At 38.4% G+C, this 19,486-nt stretch overlaps 1 protein-coding gene across 1 annotated transcript in view; it reads right to left on the bottom strand.

Annotated features, from left to right (window-relative positions):
* The window catches only part of RIMKLB (ribosomal modification protein rimK like family member B), a 58,751-nt gene that overhangs the window by 27,889 nt on the left and 11,376 nt on the right, over window positions 1-19,486 (bottom strand). Inside the window, exon 3 of the mRNA XM_080812180.1 lies at window positions 17,257-17,488. Coding sequence (XP_080668306.1) covers window positions 17,257-17,431 — 175 coding nt within the window. The 5' untranslated portion in view covers window positions 17,432-17,488. The remainder of the gene's footprint in view (window positions 1-17,256; window positions 17,489-19,486) is intronic.

The following is a 19,486-nucleotide window of genomic DNA, read 5'->3' as shown; positions in this document are numbered from 1 at the left end:
AAAAATATGTATAACCATTTAATAGATGTATGGACATTGATAAAATTCAACAAGCATTCAGTATTTTTTAAAAAAATTCTTTTAGCATACTTACAGAAAACTTCCTTAATCTGATAAAGGATATCTTAAAAATCCTATAGCCAACATTTTTAATGGTTTAATGTTGAAAGCTTTCTCCTGAGATCATAAAACTAAGATGTTCACTATAACTATTTAATCCAACAATGTCCCAAAGGTCCTGCCCTATGCTGTTAAGAAAGTGAAATATAAGGATTGGAAATGAAATATAAAACTGTTATTACTCATAAATGATACAATTTTAAAAGCAAGTAATTCAAAATAATCATAAATTATTGACATAAATGAGTTACCTATCACTATATTATTAAACTTAACCAGCAATGAAGTAGAAACAAACTTTTTTTTAAGATTTTATTTATTTATGTGACAGAGGGAGATCACAAGTAGGCAGAGAAGCAGGCAGAGAGAGAGGAGGAAGCAGGCTCCCCGCCGAGCAGAGAACCCGATGCAGGGCTCAATCCCAGGACCCTGGGATCATAACCCGAGCCGAAGGCAGAGGTTTTAACCCACTGAGCCACCCAGGCGCCCCGAAACAAAAAATTTTTATTGTTACCATTTATAATAACGACAAATTCACAGGAACAAAGTTACATGTAATAAAAGATGTGCAAGACCTCTGGGAATAAAATTACAAAATATCATTAGAAACATTAAAAAGAATGAGCCCAAGAGCACATGTAAACATCTGCATAATGAAGGTTCAGTAGTATGAATATGTCATTTCTTCCCAAATTGATCTATAAATTCAATAAAAAATTAATCAAAATTTCAAATGGTATTTCTGTGAAACTTGACAAGTTGATTATAAAAATTTACGAATCGGGGTGCCTGGCTGGTACAGTTGGTTAAATGCACGCCTCCCAGTTTCTGCTCAGATCATGATCTCAGTGTCCTGAGATCAAGCCCCACACTGGGTTCTACACTTAGTGCGGAGTCTCCTTGAGAGTCTTTCTCCCTTTGCCCCTCCTGCTCATCCTCTCTCTCTCTCTAAAATAAATAAATAAATGTTAAAAATAAAATAAAATTTATGAATAAATGCAAAAGAACATGAATAACTAGATAATCTGGAAAAAAAAAGAAGACTCGCTGTACTGGATTCTTAACACTGTCGTGATTAAGCCTCTGTCAATGCTGGTGAAAAGAATTAAAATTAGGCAAAAGAGCAGAATAAATCCACCCATGTATAGATACTTGATTTATTATAAAGTAACACTGGAGAGCAGGGGGAAAGGTCAGTCTCCCTTATTACAGAGTGCTGTGACAACCAAAAATTGAAATGGAAAGAAAATGAAACTTTATCATAACCTATCACCACACACAAATGTCAATTCTAGGTGGATTATAAATCTACATGTAAATGACAAAACCCTTAGTTAACTCTCTAAAAGCTAACATAGAGGTTATCTTCATGACCTCAACACAGGAAAAAAAATTTTATGTAGGTCACAGAAAGAATCAACCATAAACAAGGGAAGTTAAAATACATTAAATTCTTCTTTTTTATCAAAACATCATTAAGAAGGTAAAAAGCAGCTACAAATGTTGCATTTAGAAAAATAAAATAATCAGACAACCAACCCAACAGCAAAATGGACAAGAGACTGAACAGGCACTTCACAAGTGAGGATACCCAAATGAATATATAAGAAGATAACCTTGGAGTGCCTGGGTAGCACAGTCCGTTAAAGGGTGTCTTAGTTTCAGCTCAGGTCATGATCTCAGGGTCATGAGATAGAGCCCTACATCTGGCTCAGACTCAGTGCAGAGTATCCTCAAGATTCTCTCTCCCGGGGCGCCTGGGTGGCTCAGTGGGTTAAAGCCTCTGCCTTCGGCTCGGGTCATGATCCCAGTGTCCTGGGATCGAGCCCCGCGTCGGGCTCTCTGCTCAGCGGGGAGCCTGCTTCCTCCCTTCTCTCTGTCTGCCTACTTGTGATCTGTCTGTCAAATAAATAAATAAAATCTTTAAAAAAAAAAAAAAAAAAGATTCTCTCTCCCTCTGCTCACTCCTTCCCCCGCCCAAATAAATAAATAAAACTTAAAAAAAAAAAGATATTCAGTCTTTTTTTTTTAAGATTTCATTTATTTATTTGACAGAGAGACACAGCAAGAGAAGAAACACAAGCAGAGGGAGTGGGAGAGAAGCAAGCTTCCCACTGAGCAGAGAGCCTAATGTGGGACTCGAACCCAGGACCCTGGGATCATAACCTGAGCTGAAGGCAGACACTTAACGACTGAGGCACCCAGGCACCCCAGATATTCAACCTTATTAATAAGCTGGGATATAAAACCACAAAGACACTATTTCATACCCACTAAAATAGCTAGAACCGACAGCTGACCATTCATAAGTTCTGATGAGTATGTGGTTTAAAGAGAAACACTTCAGGCAGTTGGGTGGCTCAGTCACTTAACCGCCTGCCTTAGGCTCAAGTCATGATCCCAGTACTGAGCTCACTGCTAAGCAGGGAAACTGCTTCTCCCTCTAGCCCTCCACCTGTTCACAATCTCTCTATCTCAAATAAATAAAATCTTTAATAATTTAAAAAATAAAAAGTTTTAACCACTTCTTTGGTCACCAGGAAGAAAAGGGAATTTCTTTGGTAAAGGTTATTTGCCAAAAAAATTTATAGTAAGTGCCAGGTTTATTTATTGGAATAAACTCAGAGTACTCCCTTTTAAGATCAGGCAGAAGAAAACTGTCATCATTTGTAGGCATTATTTGCATAACATATTCTAGAGAACCTGGGGCACCTGTGTGGCTCAATTGGTTAATCATCTGCCTACGGCTCACGTCATGATCCCAGGGACCAGAGATCGAGCTCCACTCTGGGCTCTCTGCTCAGCATAGAGTCTGCTGCTCCCCTTGCTCTTCCTCCCTCTCTGTCAAATAAATACATAAAATCTTAAAAAAAAAAAAAAATCCCAGAGAACCAAAAGGAGGAAAAAAACAGGAAGGAGTATTTATAATATACCACTTTATATGTAGGAAAAGAGAAGAAATATGAATATATTCCAAGATCAGAAGACAGACTGCCTGATTCTAAATCTTGGCTCCAGCACTTACAGCTTTATGATCTAGGGTAGAAAACATTTAACCAATCTAGGATTCCATTTTCTCATTTGCAAAACAGAAACAAATAACAATACCACCCTCATGGGATTATTGCCAGGATCAAATGAGTTGATATTTGTAATAAGCTTTGTATATTCCTATGTGAGTGTTTGTAAAAGAAATTTAATTTTATAATTTGAATTCTAAGACCTCAGACTATTATTCTTTACCTGAGTTTAGTAACTACACTCACTACTACTCTAAGTTCTCTGGTGACTTGTCACTCGGGTACCTATCACAGAATAGTCATCAAAAATCAGATCATCCAATTTCACAAGTACCAAAAGTACTGTGTGTACAGGGCACCTGGCTGGCTCAGTCAGTACGGCATGTAATTCTTGATCTGAGGGTTGTGAATTCAAGTCCCACAAGGGATGAAGAGCATATTTAAAAAATAAATACAAAAATAATTTTTAAAAAGTACTCTGCATAAACAGAAGATTATCATGTTTTCCTGTTGCCAATTAATAACAGTATCATTTACTGTACACTTACTATGTGTGAAATACCATGCCAGGGAATTTTATATACATCTAAAGTAATCCTGAGTGCAACATTATAGAGTAGGCCTTTAAATTTTTATTCCACTTGTTATAAAGAGAACCTACCAAGAGATTTAATTTTCCAGCAAATCAATGAAACCAACCAATCTGACCAACTGCAAAAGGTTTAATAACTAGATCAGCCAGGACAATTAAATCTAGCTAGTTCTAAAGCACAACCTCTTTATGTCACATAATTCCCTCCAACTCTAGCTGTGCTAATTCACTAAGCAGCATGATAGGTGGAAGACTCTTTTCAGCAGGAATATACTCTAATGGTTAAGTTAGACCTATAGTCCCAGATACTAAAAAGCCCCCGAATTTTATTATTTGCCTTAAAAAAAGAATTTAGACATCTGAACTAATTTATTCCTTTAAGTTCCTCCAATTCCTTCAAAAGGCCATTCTAGTCTCCCACTTCCAAATTCCTCATACTTTTTTTTTTTTTTTTTTAGTTTTATTTATTTATTTGACACAGAGAGAGAGACAGCAAGAGAGGGAACACAGCAGGAGGAGGGGGAGAGGGAGAAGCAGGCTTGCCACTGAACACAAGCCCAATGCGGGGCTTAATCCCAGGATCCTAGGATCATGACCTGAGCCAAAGGCAGACACTTAACTGACTGAGCCACCCAGGTGCCCCCAAATTCCTCATACTTCCTTAAAAAGGTTTTCTGCGGCAACACCTATATTCCCCTGAGCTTTATCCTCAACACGACCATGGTTCTAAGTAAATAAAGGTAACTACTTAATCACCATTTTTAACACTATGTATCATAGGGTATTAAATCACCATTCCAGAATTATCCTCATTTGATTTCTATCCTATCTATGCCAAGTAATCAATTCTCTGAAGGTCTACAATCTGTTGTACATTCTCTGGAATTAACTTCTGTATTATTTAAGGTTATCTGATTTGTAAGGAATAAAATATCTCTAGTTAAGTTGAGCAAGAAAAAAAATTAATAGATGGACATAGGATTGTATTTAGAACTAAAAAGAATGATAATGAAACAAGCAGAGGAAAAAGACAAGGGCCATTCTGGGAATCTAAGACCAAGAAAGAACCTAGAATCTCTAGGTGCATACCAACATTATTAAATTTCAGACATTCTCCTTCTATCCTTTAGTTAAACTGCTCAAATTCCAAGGGAAGAGAGGATGCCTGGGTGGCTCAGTAGGTTGAGCACCCAACTCTTATTTTGGCTGAGGTCATGATCTCTGGGTTGGAAGATCAAGCCCCACATGGGGCTCCGAGATCGCTGCAGAGTCTGCTTGAGAGTCTCTTACTCTCCCCCTCTGCTCCACTCTCTTTCTCTAAAATTAAAAAAAAAAATCTTAAAACAAGGTGGAAGGATATCTGGGTGGCTCAGTCAGTTAAGCATCTGTCTTTTGCTCAGGTCGTGATCCCAGGGTCCTGGGATGGAGTCCCCCATCAAGCTTCTTGCTCAGGGGGGAGCCTGCTTCTCCCTCTGCTTGCCAACCCTATTTGTACTCTCTCTGAGACAAATAAATAAAATCTTTAAAAAAAAAAAAAAAAAAGGCGGGGGAGGAGGGTGGAGAGGGACAAAGACTTCCAAACTACTACCTAGCTTGACTATCAAGGGGCAAGGCACCATTGACTTACAGTCCCACCAAGACTGTACAACATAGGGGCACCTGGGTGGCTCAGTGGGTTAAGCCTCTGCCTTCAGCTCAGGTCATGGTCTCAGGGTCCTGGGATCCAGCCCGCATTGGGCTCTCTGCTCAGTAGGGAGCCTGCTTCCCCCTCTTCCTCTGCCTGCCTCTCTGCCTACTTGTGATCTCTGTAAAATAAATAAAATCTTAAAAAAGGAAAAAAGACTGTACAACATAGAAGAGGGAATTTCTCAAAAGGAAATCCATATGGTGTGTCTACAAAAGGGGGGTGGGAGTCGGGGGGATAGATACTGAAGGCCAAGAAATAAGAATGTACCACAGGCCAAGAACTGAACCAGCAACTTTATCTACATTTTATGTAGTCCACACAACTTAATAGTATTTGGTAAGACAGTTTTGTTTATCTTTAATGAACACAGTTTGGGGGCACTGACCAGGGATACTCAACATCTTCATCACTATCTCATCCTATATCATAACCAAGGGAATTATTTTGACATGGCATCTATAATTAAGAACCTGCTTTTTTACTTGCCAGAATATCACATCTCTTAATTAATCTCACTTCTTCTCTGTAAATTATTGCTATAACTTTTATTCATATGAATACATACATTATCTATTCATACCTTAATTTATAATATTCAATATCATATGTAAAAAAGACATTTGCCTAAGAAAATTGATCCCTAAATCAGAAAGAGTTTAAAGCATTAAAGCTACAACTAATCCAACTGCTTCATTTTCCTGAACTACTTTGGAAAGGGATATGGAATAGGCAATTGCTCTGATTTCTGACTGGTATAGGCACATTTGGTGCTGTTAGAGAAGACAAAATTTGATTCAAGTATCCACTGGAGAATTAATAAACATTCAGACCAATTTAGCATGGAGACTAAACATAATCAAAGCTCCCAACCATTTTGATAATGGGAGTAGAGGGCCTGAGCTCAATAAAGAAAAGATATTTCTTCCTGACGACTGAAGACATTAAAGGTTTTTCCTTTGATACTCAACTTATTTTCTGACTTAAGGAAATACTCAACTGTAAATCTCACTGTCCAGCTGGGTTTGGAATCACAGTCCAAGTTCCTAAAAGATTAAGCAGAAAAGTGATTCAACTATGGCCATTTGTTGTCTAACATTCAAATGCAAACAATCACAATGGAAAGGATACTGAAAAAGGACAGAGTAATACAAACTTTCTGAAGGACAATCTGGCAACAGCAATTCCTCTTCTAGAACTACCTAAAACACCACATATAGGCTCCCTCTCACGGTAACCCTGGATAATGCCTAATCATCCTTTAGGTTTTATTATTTTTAAAGACTTTTTTTTAAGATTTTATTTATTTATATGACAGAGAGAGACACAGCGAGAGAGGGAACACAAGCAGGGGGAGTGGGAGAGGGAGAAGGAGGCTCTCCGAGGATCAGGGAGTCTGATGCGGGGCTCAATTCCAGGACCCTAAGACAATGAGCTGAGCCGAAGGCAGAGGCTTAACCCACTGAGACACCCAGGCACACCCATCTTTAGGTTTTAGTTTCACTTCCTTGAAGAGGCCTTTTCTAATCTTTAAATCTAAATTAGATTCCATTGGGGAAACCTGGCTGGCTTAGTTGGTAGAGCATTCCACTCTTGATCTCGGGGTTGTAGGTTCATGCCCCGATATGGGTATAAAGATTACTTAAAAATAAAAAAAATCTTAAAAATAAAGTCAATTTCATTGGTTCCATCTGATTCTACTGATTCCATAGATTGCATTTTATTCCCGTATCACACTTTTCTTTTATACCACTTAGTGAGTAATTATTTCTTTGGCTTTTCTATAATATCCATGTCTCCCACTTACCTTAAAGAGGGCATGAAGCAGTTAGAACAGGGCTATTTTGCTAAACTCTGTATGTCCAATACCTATCTTGGCACACAGCTGACACTCACTGATAAGCAAAAAAAAATTTAGCGAACAGTATTGTTACAATTCATTTATGTGTATGTATTTAGCACTGATTTATGGATGGTAAAACTATCCAATGATATTTGCTTTATATTTCAGTACTGTTTATGTCACTTTATAATTAGTAAAAATATAAAGCTATTAGTATTTTTAAAAACAGAAAAAACAAGATATATGTGCCTAGTGCTATGCTTTGTATATAGTACTACTCTCAAACTATTCCTTTCTCTTTCCTTAGCAATCAACTAAGAGGAAACTTCCGGGGAATGTTTAAGGAAAATCTTGAGAATAAATTAAAATATTTTAATTATATGAAATAACTGTTATTTGGGGATAGGTTTGTCAACTAATGCAACAATAGGGGAAAACTGCCAAAAAGTGGGGATTAGACCAATAAATTAGGGCCAGCTGAGGTGTCACTGGCAGTAACTGCTTCAAACAACCAAATCAATTTTATGACAGCACTGTAACATCAAGAGGGGGGTGGGCGGGACATGGGCGGTGGCAACAAAGTATATGTCTATATTAAAATGAGGTAATTTATAAATCTAGAAATTAAAACCAAACACCAAAGTAAAGCAATAGATATAAAAGCAAACTGATTTCTTCTTACAAAACCATTTTTAAAAATGAGAAAAAAATAGGGCGCCCAGGTGGCTCAGTGGGTTAAGCCTCTGCCTTTGGCTCAGGTCATGATCTCAGGGTCCTAGAATTAAGCCCCGCATGAGCAGGGAGCCTGCTTCCTCCACCCTCTCTCTGCCTACTTGTGATCTCTGTCAAATAAATAAATAAAATCTTTAAAAAAAAAGAGAGAGAGAGAAAATAAACTCATATTTCCAGACTGAACATCTTTCCAGAGACAACATGTGAAAAGGAGATTACAGACTGTTTCAGGTATGAAATGAGTTCTGGAGAATATAAATCAAGTTGTTGCCATCTCTTCCTAAAGAAGACAACAAAGGTCTTCATGGGTAATGTATAAAATCACAGGGTCCCAGCAAATGTTATAATTACATATAGGTCTCCTTTAGAAAATGGTACCATACTATATGTCCTTTTCTCCAACTTCATAATTTCACTTAACAATGTCATATTTTATCAAGTACTTATTTCAGTATGTATCTCAAAGGAATTCCTGGGTGCGTAAATATTTCATAACCAGGACACAAAGAGCACTAACCGAAAAAATATAGGGCACCTTGGTGGCTCAGTTGGTTAAGCACCTGCTTTCAGCTCAGGTCATGATCCCAGAATCCTGGGATCACATCCCAGGTCCCAAGGCTTTCTGCTCCGCAGGGAGTCTGCTTCTCCCTCAGCCCCTCCCTCACTCGTGCTTTTTCTCTCTCTCTCAAATAAATAAAATGTTTAAAAATAAAAAAAGAAATGTGAACTGTACCTAATTAAAATCAGCAACTTCCACCCACCAAATGATTCCATTAACAGAATGAAAAGGCAAGTCACAGAGTGATTCACAATATATATATCCAATAAGAGATTTAATCCCAAGGGGCACTAGGGTGGCTCAGTGGGTTGAGCCTCTGCCTTCGGCTCAGGTCATGGTCTTGGGGTCCTGGGATCAAACCCCACATTGGGCTCTCTGCTCAGCGGGGAGCCTGCTTCCCCCCCCTCTCTGCCTCCCTCTCTGCCTACTTGTGATCGCTCTCTCTCTGTCAAATAAATAAAATAAAAATAAATAAATAAATAAAAAGAGATTTACTCCCAAAATAAAATACAAAGCAAAAAAGAAAAAGAGAAGCAATAAAAAATGACAATACAGTGGTGCCTGGGTGGCTTAGAGACTTAAGAGCCTGTCTTTGCCTCATAATCCAAGGGTCCTGAAATTAAGCGCCACATGGAGCCCTACATTGGGCTCACTGCTCAGCAGGGAGTCTGCTTCTCTCTCACCCTGTCCTTCACCTGCCCCACTCATGTACACACATGCTCTCTTTCTTGCTCTCTCCAATAAATTCTTTAAAAAAAAAAAAATGAGAGACAATTCTGGGAAGGGTGGAGTAGGGTGCACCAGGAATCGGTCAGCCACCCCTAGACTTTTACTGCACTTGAAAAATCTGTCAGATATAACTGTGTTAGAGCCCCTGAGTCAACCCTAAGGCACACTATGCACCTGTTCCTGGGGGCAACTGAACCTTGCAGAAGCCAGGGTTCACTAAAAGGACCCTGTCCTTCAGATATTGGAGACCTCTCCTCTGATGACTGGTTACAACTTTTGATCACAGAGTTGCAAACCAAGAGGCCAGTAGCTGTCACTGTTGTATTATCCCCACCCGAGGTTATAAGCCCCTCCCCTACAGGTGAAATGACTTCCAGGGGATTTATTTCTTCAAATATCCTCTCTGCTTCCTTATGTCTTGTCATTTTCCCCTTTCAGGAGCCAGACATGAAAGACTAGGACATTAAAAAACAACTGCAGGGGCGCCTGGGTGGCTCAGTGGGTTAAAGCCTCTGCTTTCGGCTCAGGTCATGATCCCAGGGTCCTAGGATCCAGCCCCGCATAGGGCTCTCTGCTCAGCAGGAAGCCTGCTTCCTCCTCTCTCTCTCTGCCTGCCTCTCTGCCTACTTGTGATCTCTGTCTGTCAAATAAATAAATAAAATCTTTTAAAAAATTTTTTAAAAACCCTGCATATATGGGAAAAATTACAAAGTGACCGTGCATAACTAAGGAAAGGTTTAGGGAAGTCCTGAGAAGACGTTCCATTTACAGCCCAGGCTAATCTTCAGGACACGGACCATCTACAACAATAAGAAAACAAAAAACAGTAAACAAAAACGCAAACCCTGGGGAAGGAGTCGTCTGATTTCCAGAGTTACTACATTATTAGATTCAAATGTACAATATTCAACAAAAACTAAGAAGGCATACAAAGAAACAGGAAAGTATAGCCTTTCAAAGAAACAGGGAAGTATAACTTTCAAATGAAGTTAAAACAACTGTCTCAAAGATGCTAAAAGAACTAAAACATGAGAAGGAAATCAAGAAAACCATGGTTGAAAAAAATGCAAAAATCAATAGACCCAAAATACAAAACAAAACAAACAAAAAACCCAACAGAGACACCAAGGAGTAATCACAGACTGAAATGGAAAGTCCAATAACAGAAATTAAAGAGTAAAAGTTAAAAAAAATTAACTTGGGGTGTCTGGGTGGCTCAGTGGGTTAAGCCTCTGCCTTTGGCTCAGGTCATGATCCCAGGGTTCTGGGATCAAGCCCTCCATTGGGCTCTCTGCTCAGCAGGGAGCCTACTTCCTCCTCTTCCTCTGTCTGCTGCTCTGCCTACTTGTGGTCTCTCTCTCTGTCAAATAAATAAATAAAATATTTTTTAAAATAAAATAAAATCTTTAAAAATAATAATAATAAATTAAAAAATCTTTTAAAATAAAGAATGCTAGAAGGCAACACAAAAGCATAAAAAAATAAAGCTCTTGGGTAAAGGTAAATATATAAATACATAAAGAATCCTAAAATACTCTAATGGTAGTGCATAAATCAGTGTTACTGCTGGTACAGAATTTAAAATTAAAAGCATACAGGGTCACCTGGCTGGCTCAGTAAGAACAGCATGCAACTCTTTTTTTTTTTTTTTAAAGATTTTATTTATTTATTTGACACAGAGAGAGATCACAAGCAGGGAGAGAGGCAGGCAGAGATAGAGGGGGAAGCAGGCTCCCTGCCGAGCAGAGAGCCCGATGCAGGGCTCAATCCTAGGACCCTGGGATCATGACCTGAGCTAAAGGCAGAGGCTTTAACCCACTGAGCCACCCAGGGGCCCCTGCAACTCTTGATCTTAGGGTCCTGAGTTCAAGCTCCATATTGGCCTAGAGCTTATTTTTAAAAATTTAAAAAGTTAAAAGCATACAAAATAACTATGCCTATAAAACTGTCAATGAATACAAAATGTAAGATATAATTTGTGACATTATTAACACAATATAAGGGGAAACTTACAGGGGTAGAGTTTATATATGAATAAATTTATCACCTAAAATAAATTAAAACCATACAATGTATTTATTATGTAATCTTCACAATAATGATGAATAAGATACCTATAAAAGATACATACAGGTAAATAAGGAACTAAAGCATGCCACTACAACAAATTAACAAAACACAAAGGAAGGTAATGAGAGGAAAAGAGACAAAACAGGTATAAGACATACAGAAAATGATAAAATGTCTTGCTTTTTCAGTAATCACATTAAAAGTAAATATAAGAGGGGTGCCTGGGTGGCTCAGTCAGTTAAGCATTTTCTCTTGGTTTCAGCTTAGGTTGTATTCTCACAGGTTGTGAGATCGAGCCCTGTGTCCCTCTACACACTCAGTGAGGAGTCGGCTAGAGAGTCTCTCCCTCTGCCCGTCCCCACATCTGTCTTTAAAACAAAAACAAACAAAAGATACAGAAGGACAAAATGGACCTTAAACAATGCCTGGGCGGGGCCTGGGTGGCTCAGTCGGTTAAATGTCTTCCTATGGACCCTGGCATTGAGTCCCACATCCAGCTCCCTGCTTGTCAGGAAGTCTCATTCTCCCTCTCCTGCTTCTCTGCCTATTTGTACTCTCTACCTCTCTGTCAAATAAATAAATAAAATCTTAAAAAAGAAAAAAACAATGCCCACCTATATGCTATCAACAAGAGACTCACTTGAGATGTAAGGACACTCAAAGGCTGACAGTGAAAGGCTGAAAAAGATACTCCATGCAAATGGTTACCAAGAGAGAAGTGGTCCTACTTATGAGACAAAATAGGCTGTAAGAGAAAAACTGTCAAGAGATAATCATCATTATTATGATGAGTCAATTCACCAGGAACTTATAACAATTACAAATATGGAGGCACCCAATACAGCACCCACATGTATGAAACAAACCGTGAGAGACCAAAGAGAGAAATGGAAACTAACAATAAGTGAAAAATCCAAATACCCTACACTTTTAATAATGGATCGAGCAAACAAACAGAAAAGCTAATAAGGAAACAAAGTAACTGGAAGAAACATTACATATCAAATGGACCTAACATATAAAAAATACTCCTAACAACACAATCCTCATTCTTCAAGGGCAAATGAAATTTTCTCCAGGATACATCATATCTTAAGCCACAAAATAAATCTCAACAAATTTAAGAATACTGATATCATACCAAGTTATCTTTTCTTGTTTCAATGGAATGAAACTAGAAATGAATTAACAAAAGGAAACAATTTATAAATATCTGGAAATTAAGTAACACACTTTTTTTTTTGAGGGGAATGGAGAGGGGCAGAGGAGAGGAAGAGAATCTTAAGCAGGCTCCATACCCCATGCTGAGCCCGATGCAGTGCTTGATCTCATAACCCTAAGGATCAGGACCTGAGCTGAAACCAAGAGTTGGATGCTTAACAAACTAAGCTACCCAGAAACCCCTAAAAATAACACTCACTTAAAACAAATAAGACAAAAGAAGTCACAAGGGAAATGAGAAAATATCTTAAAACAAAAGCAAAACACAGCACACCAAAACTTATGGTATGTGGTGAAAGCAATGTTAAGAGGAAAGTGTACTCCTATAAACATGCACATTAGGGGCGCCTGGGTGGCTCAGTGGGTTAAAGCCTCTGCTTTCGGCTCAGGTCATGATCTCAGGGTCCTGGGATCGAGCCCCACGTCGGGCTCTCTGCTCAGCAGGGAGCCTGCTTCCTCCTCTCTCTCTGCCTGCCTCTCTGCCTACTTGTGATCTCTGTCTGTCAAATAAATAAATAAAATCTTTAAAAAAAAATGCACATTAAAAAAAATGCACATTATGGGACACCTGGGTGGCTCAGTTGGTTAAGCAGCTGCCTTCAGCTCAGGTCATGATCCCAGCATCCTAGGATTGAGTCCCACACTCGGCTCCTTGCTCAGCAAGGAGCCTGCTTCTCCCTCTGCCTCTGCCTGCCACTCTGCCTGTGTTCATTCTCTCTGATAAATAAAAAAATAAATAATCTTTAAAAAAAAAAATGCACATTAGGGCGCCTGGGTGGCTCAGTGGGTTAAGCCTCTGCCTTCAGCTCAGGCCATGATCCCAGGGTCCTGGGATCCAGCCCGACATCAGGCTCTCTGCTCAGCCGGGAGGCCACTTCTCCCTCTCTCTCTGCCTGCCTCTCTTACCTACTTCTGACTACTTGTGATTTCTCTCTCTGTCAAATAAATAAATAAATAATCTTTTTAAAAAATGTACATTAAGGGGCGCCTGGGTGGCTCAGTAGGTTAAAGCCTCTGCCTTCGGCTCAGGTCATGATCTCAGGGTCCTGGGATCGAGCCCCCATCGGGCTCTCTGCTCAGCAGGGAGCCTGCTTCCTCCTCCTCTCTCTCTGCCTGCATCTCTGCCTACTTGAGATCTCTCTCTGTCAAATAAATAAAAATAAAATCTAAAAAAAAATAAATTAAATAAATTAAAAAAATTTTTAAAAATGTACATTAAGAAGAAAAATCTCAAATCAACAACCTAACCTTATACCATAAACAAGCAGAAAAAGAACTAAACCCACCATGAACAGAAAAAGAAAAATAAAGATTAGAACACACATAACTGAATAGAAAAAACAGAAAAAAACCAACACTAACTTTTGGAAAGACCAACAAATTGACAAAACTTTAGCTACACTAAGAAAAAAGAGAGGCCTTTAGTAACAAAAATTAGAAATGAAAGGAGATATTAACAATGGACGTCACCGAAATAAATGAGATTATAAGAAACAACTATGAAAAATTATGCCAACAAATTGGATAACCAAGAAAATATGGATAAATTCCTGCCAACATACAACCTAGTAAGACTGAATCATTAAAAATTTTTAAAAATTAAAAAAAAAAATTAAAAAATCAGGACATATTGAACCAGTAATCCAAAATTGCCAAACAAGGAAAAACATAGCACCAAATGTTTTCACTGGTAAATTCTACCAAACATTTAAAGAACAAGTAATGCCAACCCATCTTAACCACTCCCAAACATATGTTGTCATTCTTAGGTATATATGCAGGAGTGGGATGGATCCTATGGTAATTCTACGTTTAACCTTTGGAGGAACTGCCAAACTTTTTCCCAAAGGGCCTACATCATTTTATATTCCCCTTAGCAATGTAGAAGGGCTCCAATTTCTCTATATCCTTGCCAATACATGTTATGCAGCCTTTGGTTTTCCAACCTTTAAAACATAATAACACCTCTCCCTCTGCCTGTTGCTCCCCATGCTTGTGTTGTCAAATGAATAAATAAAGTCTTTAAAAAAATAAATTAAAACGCAGAAGCATATACCCTAACCCTGTGGAAGTGGTGTTAAGTGAGCTATGTACCACACCACCCTTTAAGCCTCTTCTCACACATACTTCAAGAGCATGGCTCCTAACACAATACAGTATCCAAATTTCTGACTCCAATCTCAACAGTTGTACATGCACTTATGTTGAAAAGCTGTGAACTGTAAAAGCATGTGATAGATTCTGAATTTTATTTTTTTATTCTAGAGAGAAAATGTGTATTTATATGAGAGAAAGAAGGCACATGTTCATGAACAGGGGGAGGGGCAGAGGGAGAGAATCTTAAGCAGACTCCCCATTAGGCACAGAATCCAAAGAGGCTGGATCCCAGGACCCTGAGATCATGACCTGAGCTGAAATTAAGATGCAGATGCTTAACCAACTGAGCCACCCAGAAGCCTTCGATTCGGGATTTTAATTTATTTGATCAGGAGTATCTGTCATAGGTGCAGTACAGGGCATGGGGGTACAAATCCACTCCATTTATAATTTACCAAAGTTATAACAATTTTACACTTATGTTAATCTTAGCCTGTTTCATTTTGCACCCCATACCAATTAACTAGCACATAATAAATACTTTCATTATATTTATGGAAGAATGAAAGAAATAGGCTCTATCCCAGATCTCCAGAATCTGAATAACTAAGTGCTAGACCTAGGTGTATACATTTAAAAAAGAAAGCCTGACTGAAATAAAATACTGAGCATCTTTCCTGTAAAGGCAGTAACTACTTATACACTAAAGTGAAATAATCTAGCAACAGTTCAGTTCTAAAGAAGTTATTTCTACAGCAACAATAACTTTTGATCCTAAATTAGCATGAGGATCATTTATACTAAAATGGGGAACATTCTGTTTTTCTATTAAGTCTTTGATGTAAATTAATTTACATATTAAAGATCAGCTGACAAAACAGTAACTGCTGAAAGGTACTGAGAATGAATTAAATGTCAAGAGGGCAGAGTAGGGGTGCCTGGGTGGCTCAGTGGGTTAAAGCCTCTGCCTTCAGCTCAGGTCATGATCCCGGGGTCCTGGGATCGAGCCCCACATCGGGCTCTCTGCTCAGCAGGGAACCTGCCTCCCCCTCTATCTCTGCCTGCCTCTCTGCCTGCTTGTGATCTCTCTCTGTGTCAAATAAATAAATAAAATCTTTAAAAAAAAAAAAAAAAAAGAGGGCAGAGTAAAGAGTAACTGCTAAGAGATTCTACCTACTTAAACCACAGTACCATGTTATCAGGTAAGATTCTAGATCCACTAACTAGTGTGTGAATGAAACTACCCTCATAGCAGATTTACATACTGAATAATATTAATTCTCACAATAACCATCTCTCTCCATTTTACTGATGAGAAAATTAAAACACATGGTCTCATTATGATTCTAGACACAAAGTGAGTAATGTAGAATCTATTTTAAGTGTTTGTCTTATACCCTAATACTATGAAGTATTTTCTGAAAGTTAATTAAAAATGCCATGTATATGCCACCATATAATGCTCCTTAACAGAAATGACCAACTTAGCTATAACAAGTCTTAACTTTTGGGCATCTGGGTGGCTCAGTGGGTTAAGCTTCTGCCTTCAGCTCAGGTCATGATTTCAGGGTCCTGAGATTGAGCCCTGCATTGGGCTCTCTGCTCAGCGGACAGCCTACTTCCCCCTTTCTCTCTGCTGGCCTTTCTGCCTACTTGTGATCTTTCTGTCAAATAAATAAATAAAATCTTAAAAAAAAAAAAAAAAAAGGTCTTAACTTTCTAAAGATGTAAAGACTCCTAAGTCAGTTCTAAAGAATTTCTGTATTTCTAAGACACCTTCCCCTTATAACCCAAAAACAAACATGAAATAACAAAAATACCAGACTTCTCACCAATTGAGTCAAATCATTAGGACACTTCTATCCAGCAAAAGGAACAAAATTCTATTAGCATTTTATACTATATGTATAAAATATTTTATGAAGAAAAAAGAAAGTAAGAATCACATGTGGAATTTTTTTTTACGGTATTTTTTTTTTAGGATTTTACTTATTTATTTGAGAGACAGAGATCACAAGTAGGCAGAGAACCAGGCAGAGAGAGAGAGGAAGCAGGCTCCCTGCTGAGCAGAGAGCCCGATCGATGCAGGGCTCGATCCCAGTACCCTGGGATCATGACGTGAGCTGAAGGCAGAGGCTTTAACCCAGTGAGCCACCCAGTCGCCCCTCACATGTGGAATTTGATGCATTTACTAAAAGGAACCCCATGAGGTAAATTCTCTTATGAGCACTTTATAAACAAGGTCTTTTAAAATTAGAAGACAGCAATAATGGGAAAAAAATTAGTACATCATCTTTAATTTCTCTCCCAACTATTTCCCACATAATAAAGCAAGAGGTTCATTAAGTACTACTGTTTCCATTTCTTCCATAACATGTAGTAGATTTGGGGGTGCCATAATATTGGGTGTCTCAGTCGGTTAAGAGGCTTGTGCTCTCTCTCTTAAAAAAAAAATGCTAGATTTTAAGATTAGATGATACTTCATAATGATAAGGCTAGTAACAATTCCTTCCTCCAAACTATTCCTAAAAAATGTGGATTCAAACATTTTAAGAAACAATTCTATTAAACTACTTAGTATAGACTTACCCAGGTTTCCTTGCTCGATTGTCAGTACCACCTCATCCATCACCACGGCCCTAAAGTCCAATTCCTCCTCACAACATTTGGCCTTTAATGCTCGTAAAATCTCTTTTTGGGGATAGTCTTCTCTGATTCGACGATCTGTCAAAAACCACAACTTGGCTGCCACAGAGCTACACATCTTGATCTGCTTGGTCTTCCTTCTCTTGGATTATTTCCTCCTGAATGCCGATTCTTTCTATACAGAAAGACAAAATTCACATACAGAATAAATAAAGAATTCTACTTAAGGAATTTCATGTTTGTGGGGCTCCCCTGTACATATGAAAATAAGTTTCACTTCCTCATATTAAAAAAAATCTATTTGGGGTACCTGGCTGCTGGGCTCAGTTGGTAGAGTGCACAACTCTTGATTTTGGTGGTCTGAGTTAGAGCCCCACATTAGGCATAGAGATTACTTAAAAAAATATGTATTAACGGGGTGTCTGGGTGGCTCAGTCGGTTAAGCATCTGCCTTCGGCTCAGGTCACGATCCAGGCTCTTGGGATGGAGTCCTACATCGGGCTCCCTGCTTAGCGGGAAGCCTACTTCCCTGCTTCTCCCTCTCTCTCTGCCCCTGCTTGTGTAATCTCTCTGCGAAATAAATAAATAAACAAATAATACGTCATATATATATATTTATATGTAAGTTAAAAAAAGAAATCTGATTCTTGGCTTTCACACAAATAAATGCTGTGATTATATATTAACTATACAAATAAAAAATGAATAATGTAATATGATACTTTTTCCTTTCATTCAAATAAAAAATTTTTATACCACTAGGAATATAGAAACTCACAACTTCCTATGAAACAAAATTTCTCCATCGTCCACTGGGGAAGCTACCACTGCCATTTTATAATTACAGCAGATCACTTAGTACAAGTCCCATTTTCTACATTATGTTCAATGTCATTCCCTATATTATATACTACCTAGGAATGTACTTTAATATCACCTATTTTTGACTGATTTACTCCTTCCCCCAAAACGCAGATCCCTTGATATAAAATAGATAAGACTAATCATCAGTATATCCTGATCCTTCCCATCATAATTAACTCTCTATATATTCATATATCTGTAGTTTTTTTATGCAATTTTCTTCCCTTATTTTGTCACATTTGTGTATTTTATTACAAACACATTCATAGGAATGTTTTAAATAATGAGATAGTAACACCTGGGTTACTAGAGAAGTATCAACACTGAAATCCTTTATATAGCAACTTTAATCAAGATAAATAGTTCAAGGGGTGCCTGGGTGGCTCAGTCGTTAAGTGTCTGCCTTCTGCTCGGGTCATGATCCCAGGGTCCTGGGACCCAGCCCTGTGTCAGGCTCCCTGCTCTGCAGAAAGCCTGTTCTCCTTCTCCCACTCTCCCTGCTGTGTTCCCTCTCTCGCTGTGTCTCTCTCTGTCAAATAAATAAATAAAATCGTAAAAATAAATAAAGAAAGAAATAAATAGTTCAAGAATATGGAAAACAACTTAAAAAAACAATAAATGCTGGGGTCCATTCACTAAAATTTATTTCAGTCAGGGGATAGCATACTCTTACTCAAGGTTTTCATGCTTCCTTTAAATAGAACTTTTTTCATCAGATTGTTTACTAGAATACAAAAAAGGACTTTCTTCCACAGAGTGCTGCTTCTCAGAATCTGCATCATGAGCAAAAGTTTGTATCACGAGTAAGACAACAGTTGAAAATTTCCCTAAGAAGCAAAAAGTTTCAAGTTTTACTAACAAATGTTAACAGGTGGTTTCAAACAAACAAACAAGCTAACAAACAAAACTTTACAAAAATAAAATTCCTGAGGCCCCTGGCTGGCTCAGAAGTACAGCATGTAACTCTTGATATCAGGGTCCTGAGTTCTAGCTTCACTGGGGCATGGAGCCTACTTTAAAAAAATTCCTAATATCACCCCAGATGACATGGCAACCTAACACAGAAAAAAGAATGAGGGTAAGAACTAGAGAAAGGAATGACCATAGAGATGGCTTCCAGCACCACAACTGGAAGTGATTCCTCATGCACCATTCACACACTCTCCAGGGTCTCAGTCAGAAGTGCCTGCTCCACAGATGTACACCGTAAGACCAGAACATCATGAGCCAGATGCACCACCACACATATACACACAGCCCCAACCCAAAACCTTAGCCTGCCATGCCTGCCACACTCACACACCTGCCC

This window comes from Martes martes (genome assembly GCF_963455335.1).
Source record: "Martes martes genome assembly, chromosome: 8".
Lineage (NCBI taxonomy): Eukaryota > Metazoa > Chordata > Mammalia > Carnivora > Mustelidae > Martes > Martes martes.
This window is presented reverse-complemented; position numbering and strand designations above follow the sequence as displayed.